At 32.9% G+C, this 9,551-nt stretch overlaps 1 protein-coding gene across 3 annotated transcripts; it reads right to left on the minus strand.

The window, feature by feature from the left end:
• Positions 1–95: 95 nt before the first annotated feature.
• LOC130641048 (insulin-like growth factor-binding protein complex acid labile subunit) lies at positions 96–6,255 on the minus strand. Of its 3 annotated transcripts, XM_057447692.1 has the most exons (5): positions 6,186–6,255; positions 2,934–5,327; positions 2,398–2,511; positions 1,872–1,940; positions 96–1,314 (listed from the first exon to the last, which is right to left on the minus strand). In XM_057447692.1, the coding sequence occupies exons 2-5, from the start codon at positions 5,280–5,282 to the stop codon at positions 1,255–1,257; spliced, it is 2,592 nt and encodes an 863-aa protein (XP_057303675.1). In that variant the 5' UTR covers positions 5,283–5,327; positions 6,186–6,255; the 3' UTR covers positions 96–1,254. The 3 variants fall into 3 exon arrangements, with proteins under 3 accessions (XP_057303675.1, XP_057303680.1, XP_057303689.1); XM_057447697.1 differs by lacking the exon at positions 6,186–6,255 and having other exon boundaries at positions 2,934–5,342; XM_057447706.1 differs by lacking the exon at positions 96–1,314 and having other exon boundaries at positions 1,427–1,940.
• Positions 6,256–9,551: the final 3,296 nt, after the last annotated feature.

Consider the following 9,551-nt stretch of genomic DNA (forward strand, 5'->3'; position numbering starts at 1 on the left):
CATGAAACTGCAAATTTAAAAGTACACGTGTCCCTGATGTTAAGCACAAGGTTTTATCTCTACGATTTTGCGCGTTAAAATTACTACAACAAGACTGTTGATATTAACTTATATATTCGTGTTTATACCCATAACTTAAAATACAAATATAAGCTTACATAATGCCGTTATAATACGAATTTGTAGTTTTCGCTCGTGTATTTGCTGATAAAATAAAAATCTAGCTTGAATAAACTTCAGATCACTAAAATATTGACAAGGGACCGTAGTATTGGTATTGACGAAACCAACAGAATCTAAAATATTGATACAAAATAGTTTATTTGTACAAATAATACTTTTTTTTTAACAACGTAGTCCTGTTCACAACATTGAACAACTAAATATTATCGTATCGCTATACTAGGTTGGCACCGTTCAGTACTTCACTAGTCTCGGTAAAAGGGCAGAACAAAAACGAAACTTGGGTAAATCTCTTAAACAGCGGGGCGTTTTTTTATTTTTTGATTCAAAGAAAAAGTTGGATATAAGAGTGGTTATAACAACACTTCTAACAAGTTTATATTTAAAATAGATTTTGGTTACTTATAAAAGACATAATTCTGTCGATTACACCCTAATAAAACCATAATATGTCTTTTTTTAATTATAAGAGAGACTTTTGTTAATCAGAAGTTACGCTAATCAAGAAATAAATCTTTGATAAAGAAGCGTTCCTATATTTATATCACAAAGTTGTAGGATTCTAGCGAATCCCTTTGCCTCAGCAGCCCAGGGACTCCAACCCGGAATAATCGCATCAGATGTACTCCGGGCTCTCATCCACTGGATCACACCGACGCCAAAGGGGTTCCGGAAAATTCAGACAACCTTAGCATTTCGACCTACAAGACTTTCGTTAGCGGATACCAGTATTGAGCACTGCAGGGACTTTGAGGCAAATCCAGCTCTCTCTATATGAGTGTTCCACTTTGGCTATTGTTATTCTTTAAATTCCTTATTTAGTTCTTCTGACATATCTGTGTTTAGAACAGATTAACCATTGACGTCTGATATCGTACAAAAACTAAAGTATTTAATAAAAAAAATTAGATAAAATTATTTAAAATATATTCTTAGAATGTTAAACCTCGCTTTCGTGAAATTGTGCAATTCTTTTAAAATTAACTGCTTTTCCAATTGTCCGCATCTTTCAAAATGGCTCTTCAATTGGAATAACTTCTTGCGGTTGCAATATTTTATCATACCATACTCTCATGTTCTCGTTGCTACATTGTAGTAGGAATCTTTCGTTTCATCGTCATTATTCATTTCCTGAGGAAAGCATACAATTGTATTCCTACTTTGGAGAAATTGATACTTGCTTTCTGCCTCTACTCGTTTGCAGACATTTACATGACTGGAAACAGTTAAACATGATAAAGGCAATACTTGATTTAAAGGGCGTGACAAAAACATATAAACATTATAACGTTCATGGCACTCCGCTTTTTCTGCAAAAAATTGTTGTTTACCTACTGCGTATTTGTTTATTTAGCGTCACCGTAGTTGAGAATTTTCTTAAGAACTTGTTGACTGAGAGAAATGAATGAAAAGCTTTTTAAAAAATTATTTTACCAAAAATGTTTTTAACTCTTGTTACTTGCCAAGCAACACTTAGTGTAAATTGTTAATAAAATTCTATAAGAAAAGAACTTTAGCACCTTCCCTAAGTAAGAAAGTATTATAAAAATAATAAAAGAATCTCATAGACTTGTTGCTAAAGACACTTTTAAATAAAACAAAATAAACAACCATTTTGAGTTTTTTGGGTGCAAACGTTAGACAAAAAGTATAAAAAATACAGAAATTTGCTTTACTGTTATACCAACCTCTTTCCCAGATTCTCCCTGCATTTCTAGATTCAACTCGTATTCATTAGCATCGGGGGATTCCGCTGTCTAAATTACACAAAATATTTATGTACATTTCAATTTTGTATATATTGTAATTATTTCGTTGGTAGATATCATGGATACATTTTTTGTATGGAGCATGCAAAAAATGTTTTGACTAAAGATTAATCTATTTAACACTTAATTATATTTTATAACACTGGATGATCGAGCCCTTCCCCTCTCTCTTTTCTCCTACATTTATCCCCCTCTCCCCTCTCCCCATCGGCACCAGCAAAGTATGTAATTAATTTGTCTGTTAAATTTTGTCTTCAACTAAAAGTGTATATTTGAATGCAATTATGAAAGGATCAGAAATAATCCTACATTGCAGAAACACTTCACTTAAATGAACCAAAAAACCAAAAAAGCTGTCCCTTTAGTTGCGTTTTTCAAGTTATGTCCATACTCTTTTGATTTAATGTCAACTAGCGAACAATAATTAACACCCTGAAATGCTTACTGTACTCTCCATTTTACTCAACGGTTGATAGGTAGGGAAAGATTCAGGGAGGTACAGTGTATCAATCGAAGCATACTGATTTTCATCTGCAGGACTGGGCTTCTTGCTCAATGTCTAGAAGATACAAGTGAATCTAGTATTTGTTTAAGCAACCGCCTTATAGGCAAATGTTCTAAGATCTAAATGGAATAAAAAATACTGGGTATATCAACAAATTGTATTTAGGCTGTGATTTTAAAATCGCATTACGGGGGCTAAATTTGATTTTTAAATTACGTAACTTGCTTAACGCATGCGTAATACTTATGTTATGTAACAACTTCTTTTCTGCTGATTTTGAACTGGATATTTATTTTGCCTGATAAGAATACCTGTCATTTTTTGGCGGGGATTGTGATAGTTCTGAAACTGTAAAGCGTTGAGAAACCATTGAGTTTTAGACATTTCTTTCACAACTTGAATTCAAAGGGGAAACTTTTACTGCTTATGTATGTTGCGCTTTCAATTTTTTGCAAAAAAAATAATTTTCAACTCACCCGGTATGTCTTTACTCTCTGAAACAAAAACACAACGGCAATAACGAACACGATGCAGACAATCGCTTCAATGACCAGCCCAGATATCATAATTGAAGTTATTTCCACGTTTGTCAAAGTTTTAACTGCGCAATTCTTTCCAGAAAATCCAGTATTACATAAACATGTATATTCCGTTGCCTTTTTTCCAATGCGTTGGCAAGTCCCATTATTATTACATAACTTTGGGTTACACTCTGAGCTTTTGAGTTGACACGTGCGACCATGGTAACCTCCGTTACATTTACAAATGTAAGAGTTTTCATTAAGTGCTATACATTCTGCATTATTTTTACATTTATGGTCCTCGCATATCCTTTTCTTTGTGTTGCATTTACCTGAATCACTGGTGCCACATTGACACCCATTTTTCTCCACTAAATCAGTAAGGCTCATAGACGGACAACTACCACGAATGATAATAATAGAGATGGGACTCAACACACTCCAAATTTTGCAGTTGCATGGCAGCAAATTATTTTCAAAATTAATCAAGGAGTACTCGCAAAGAAGTTGACGACAAAATGTGTTTTCTTCCAGCGTGTCAATTCTGTTATGTTGTAAATAAAGGCTCCTCAAGCTGAACACATTTTGAAAAGTCGACTTCTTCAATGCACTGATGTTATTGTAACTTGCATCTAGAATCTCAATGTTTCGGCTGAACATTTCAGACGATAGATAATCCAGCTGATTATGTGAAATGTTGATTTTGACTGAATCAGGAAGAGATTCGACGAAACTTATTCTATTTCTCTGCAGATTTAAAAGTTCTAGTTTTGTATTTTGAAACATCGTTGCCTTGACACTGGTCATTCTGTTGTCAGATAGATAAAGCTTTTTCAAGTTTCTGATATCTTGAAAAGCTTTTGTTTTGATGTCTAAGTGATTGTAACTCAAGTAAAGCTCTTTGAAAGTTGCATGCGCAAAATCGTCTTCATCTATCTTGGTCAACTTATTATGTCGAAGATAAAGCTTTTCCAGTGATGGTAGTTTTATGAACGCCCCTCCGTATATATCACTGATGGTATTGTTATCCAAGTTAAGATACTTTAATTTCTCCAAGCCCTCGAACAATGTTTTGGTTATATGTTCAATTCTATTATCATTTAAATTTAATTGAACAAGACTCTTTGAATGCTGGAAAACTTTATTCATATTTTTCAGCAGATTGGATGTTAGATAAATGTGTTTAATTTGCTTTAATCCCCTAAAGCCATCAATATCTATTGATGTTAACTGGTTTCTTCTCAAATGTAACCATTCTAACTTCGATAAATGCAGAAAGGCATCTGTAGGGATTTCCTTCAATCTATTGTCATCCAAATACAGTGTTGTTAAATTTTGTAGACCAAAAAATGTGAAGTTCGTAATTTGGGTTATATTGTTACCTGACAGATACAATTCTCTTACATTTGATTGGTCAATGAAAAACGCCTTTGATTTTATTACCAAGGGTAGACGATTTTCACGCAGGAAGATACTTTGAAGATCGCCCATATGTAAAAAATTATTTGCCTCAACAGAAGAGAATTGATTCCTTGATAAACCTAGTTTTTGGACATTTTTAAGCTTTTTTAAAGCTTCCCAAAATGCATTGTCCAGTTTATTGTCGGTTATATAAAGTTCTGTAAGATATCGTAGGCTCAAAAATATGTCTGAAGATAGGTTGGATAACTGGTTATTTGATACATATAATTTTTTTAGACTGACCAGATTTCTAAACAAGTTGGAAGGTAACGACGTTAGCTTGTTGTTGTTTAACTTGAGCATTTCAAGGTTGCGTAATTTCGAAAACACGTCTTTCCCTATGGAACTTATTTTGTTGCCAGAAAGATCAAGATGTGTTAAATTCTCCATTTGAAGTTGGATTGGAAATGATATGAAGTCGTTGTTTTGTAATTCTAATGATGTTAACTGTGACAGATAATAAAAGGTGTTTTGGGTGATATATCTAAGATTTGTTTCTGATATTTTTAAATGCATCACAGTTCTACTAATTCCATTAAAGTATTGTTGATATAGATCAGGAAACACTCCGCCTGTAATTTGAATACTTTTTAACCTGATGTAGGATTGAAAATATGAAGGAGGAATATTTTGCAATGATTTTGATTCAAAAATGAATGTCTCCACATTCAATGGCAATTTTGTTGGGAAAAACAGCATGCTGTTATTTCGACAGGTAACGATAGTTTCATCCGCAGAACAAGAACAGAACTCAAGGCCACCTTTAGGATTTGAACATTTTTCTGTGACAATCACAGTTGTAAAATATAAAATACAAACGCTGTAAATAATCAACGATGCCATCTTTGTATTCTGCTTGATGCTGAAGTCACCAACTTACGTTTCCTCCTAAAAAACAAAAACATAGAATATGAATATTATAAAAGACATTTTCAATTACATCAGTGATCGCATTACATTTTGTACTGTAGGCTAGTTCAATTATTAATAAACAATAAATTATTATTATATTTAAATTATATATATATTAAATTCCGTTTTTTTTTTTGTAAGGCAACATTTTTAGATAAAAAGAAAATTTGGATAAACATCCAAAAACTCCAAACATAGGGTTATCATTATTTTAAGATCAACTGATTTTAATTTATTTGCCGTCTTTATAAAACTCGCTGTCTGCCTGTCCGTGAGCCAATTTTAAAAATGGGGGGTTTTGTAATCAAGGACGTTATTAGAGTTGCACCTAAAATTATAGTCATAAACCCCCGTTTAAGCAAATTGTTTTGGTTCATGTTAGCAGGAGGCAATGATGCTCAAAATAACGATGGGAGAAATATGTACGACAGGCGATTTACCGTGGAATTTTCCACGGGCGATCGACTAGTTATATTTTCATACAACGTTAATTTGTAATTTAGAGTTGAAGAAACACCATTTGAATGTACAGTTGCAGTATTATCTATAAGTCTTTAGACAAAAATATCGACGCCCATAAGTAAAATTATTCGTTAACCAAACTACTTTTGATCATAGCTATCTTCCTTGAACATTCAACATACATGTCCTTGTGTTAAATTATAGTTAAGACTGGCTTCGTAGTTGCGAATAATAACAATTCAGTTTTATACACTTCATTATAATTACTACACCCCTTACAACTTTTTCCCATCAAGCAATTAAATATGACATACAAAGCCAAAAAATATAAAAGCTGTTATTATAATTTGTAACATGGTTGTACCGACAGACCTTTTATAACTAGCGAATAATACCAAGTTAGCTTCTCATAACATTTGAAAGTTTCTGGACTCAATTCGTAATCATATAACTATGCAAAGAGCTTTCAGCAAGCAATAAATGAACAAAAGAAGGCAGGATTAAGATTCTATGGAATTTTAATATTAAACTGGTTTACCTGTTGTTCTTTTTTCTTTCATTAGTTTCTATATTTATCAGATAAGTTAATAACATATTATTAAAATTCTTTTAAATGTTATATATGTGTAATAAACTTTCAGATTTTGATTAGCGTTGATAAACTGTTGACATTTAATGCCAACCTTTCCATTTTTTATTGCAAAGACTGTTTTTGCCCAAAAATACACACTACGTCTTTCTTATTATCCATTTCACCCATGTTCGATTTGTTGTCGCTTTTGTCACCTAACGACCTGACATGATGTAACTTAAATTTTCTTGATTTTCTAGTAACATGTAGTTGCGCCATTACTGCAAACGAAAAGTAGGTAATGAATAACCGCACAGCTAACCGATTAATATTTGCATATCATCTTCTAAGATATCTAAAAGCCTAAATGTAAAAATAGATACATCACTGGTATAGAGATAAAAGAATAAGTGTAAGGGCTGTATCTTTAAGGCCCCCATATTAATGTAATTTCCGAGTTAAGCACACTAACTAAGTTCATTGAAAGACAGGATTGTATAAAATACCCAGCTCTAAAGGGATCTAGTGCGTTAAGTCATGGTTTCCACAATAAAAAGAGTTGACAGATGAAGGCTGAGCCGATATTCTATTATTTTTGTGTGTTCACTGAGTCATTTTGGCAGCCAAGCCTGCTGCGTATTTATTTGTGTTGTGAATTGTTAATCACGAATGGACATATAGTACACGTCCTGAATAGAGGTATACCATGTTCTTGTTTCAGGAACCAGGCCGCATGTACATTCTTTACTTAAATCGAAAAGTGAAAATATTTTAGATACTGAATTTTTTACCCTCTTGTTAGTGAATCGTCATAACTTGAAGAAAAGCTTTTTTAGTGGAATTTTATAATAAAAGGTTGTGGGTTAGGTTGTGGGTTTAATTTTCTGCTTTCTGTATGTATGGCTTTAGCGCGCGCAAGATAGAAAGAAACTTTGGCTGACATATGGGGAGAGAATAGTCGTATATTTATTCCGGATGCCGTCGTTTTAGGATCGCTTTCCTAGAAACATAATGGCGTCTGAAACAGTCAAATGATCATGAAAATTCTTTTGATTATTTTGCACGCAAAGAGAATGCAAATGCAATAATGCAATAACCCAAAAAACATATTTTTTCTTTAACAAATTGGCTATAGAGTGTCCTGAGATATGTTGTTTTTAAAGTGGCATTTAATGTGTTTTAAAGTGACATTATTCAATAATGTTGCATATTGTTGAGATTTTTAACAAAGTAGCTGCTAACATCAGCCATACAATATTGTATACCTTGCCACGATACTACTTCTTTTTTTCCTTAAGAAAAGTAATTTACAGGATGAAATAATTATGGAACTTACACTAAAAGCATATGTTGGCTTGCTATATAACTATATAGAAAGCGACAAAATTCGTAAAAATTGGTTCCCTTTCGAATATATGGCACTATCTTATCGTTTAATAATCATATCATATGAGAATGAAAAGGAGCAACTACAGAATATGTATAGCTATACCGAAAATTATATGTTTTAAATAAAATATGAAATACAGATATAGCTTCCATATATATAGCTAATAAAGAAAGCAGATATTCTCCCAGTCGGCAAGTAAATGTGACACATTTTAAGGGTAGCCATTATGATTTGGGGGAAAACGCGCCGTTCATGCGGTAAGCTCTTTATAAATTAGGTGTAAATTTCTTAAAAAATCTTTGTTTACTAACTTTAAACCTGTCATATTGTGTAATTTTGGGTGTGTTATGGCTAATTTAACTTTACATGGATTCAGATACTTGCAGTTTTTCTTTAAATAGTTTCCTTATTCATTTAATATTTGTAGTTATTAAAAAACATTTATATAATGTTATACAATGTTTTTTTAAACTGATTTAATTCTAAAAACGAAGATTTTGCTCAGATCCCTCTTAACTATCTAAAACCATTTTCAACTATTTTTCTGAGTAGCTGCGTTGCTGCGTAGCTGAGTATCTATGTTGCTGTATTAATCCGTTGCTGAGTAGCTGCGTTGCTGAGTAGCTGCGTGGCTGAGCATCTACGTTGCTGTATTGCCGAGTAGCTGCGTTGCTGCGTGGCTGATTATCTATGTTGCTGTATTGCTGAGTAGCTGCGTTGCTGAGTTACGCAGTTTTAATTTTTTAACGGGGTATTCTAGTTGCTCCAAAGCTTCTTTTGTGAGAATTTGACAGTGAAAAGTGCGTGTTTTCCCTCAACTGAAACCAGTACCACGTGAATGACATTCCGAACAGGAGAATACACAGATGAAAAGTAGGCACATACATCTGTGTTGTAATTTTATTTTAAACTATGTATAGCTAGATTTATCTGTGCGTTTTTTAAACTTTAGCTGATGAGCGATCATACATTTTTGTCACTCACGTATATATTTTTAATTCTGGTATGATAGTATTTCTTAACTGTTGTTTATGCTGCTAGCATATATACCGTCTGTCCATATTACATGATTTCACTTTTCTATCCATCTTTCTCTGTTCACTGGCACCACTGCATGGCTATGGCACAATATTCTTAGCCTTAATCTAGAATCTACCATATCACCAATTTCACCAGTACCGAAACTTGTATTAATTTACAGAACTGACAGTCCAAACATTAGTGGGCTCACTGATAAAAAAAATTTGTGCGCAGCAAGTTTGACTTTTTAATCTACTGTTATATTTGTAATCATTTGTTGAAAAGAAAACAAACTTATATATAAATTATTATAAAACTAAACAGGCTGAAAAATATTTTTAAGAAAAAAATCATTGCCACATGTGCTCTCCTCCACAGATCCTCTTTGGTGATTTGATTTACCAAGTTTTCTTAATGTCGTGCCTGATTTTTTGATTAATAGAGAAAGATACATGGTGATGTTTGAAGCAGCCACTATAGCTGCATCTGAGAAAAGCCATTAAGTATTCCAATAATTTTAAGCATATAATATACTTTGTTCACTGGCATTTTCGCAAAGTTGTATGGGATGATCTATAGACAGAAGCATAAGTTATTAGCTAGCAAGGTTGCCAGATCGTTGCTGTAGCGGTTTGTTTACATAATCACGTAATACGAACAGTGTGACATCGGCAATGACTCATTGATGCACAAAGAAATTTTTTCCCAATTTTTTTAGCTGTTTTCTGTAAAATATTGCTGACATCAGCTAAGTCCT

The sequence above is a fragment of the Hydractinia symbiolongicarpus genome, chromosome 1, assembly GCF_029227915.1.
Source record: "Hydractinia symbiolongicarpus strain clone_291-10 chromosome 1, HSymV2.1, whole genome shotgun sequence".
Lineage (NCBI taxonomy): Eukaryota > Metazoa > Cnidaria > Hydrozoa > Anthoathecata > Hydractiniidae > Hydractinia > Hydractinia symbiolongicarpus.

What these genes read in the sequence shown, in the direction of transcription:
- LOC130641048 (XM_057447692.1), bottom strand. Translation starts at nt 5,282, where the DNA reads ATGGCATCGTTGATTATTTACAGCGTTTGTATTTTATATTTTACAACT. An exon ending in AGAGAGTAAAGACATACCGG is followed by an intron (nt 2,512 to 2,933) that starts GTGAGTTGAAAA and finishes TGTATCTTCTAG; the next exon opens with ACATTGAGCAAGAAGCCCAG. An exon ending in AGGGAGAATCTGGGAAAGAG is followed by an intron (nt 1,315 to 1,871) that starts GTTGGTATAACA and finishes TGCTTTCCTCAG; the next exon opens with GAAATGAATAATGACGATGA.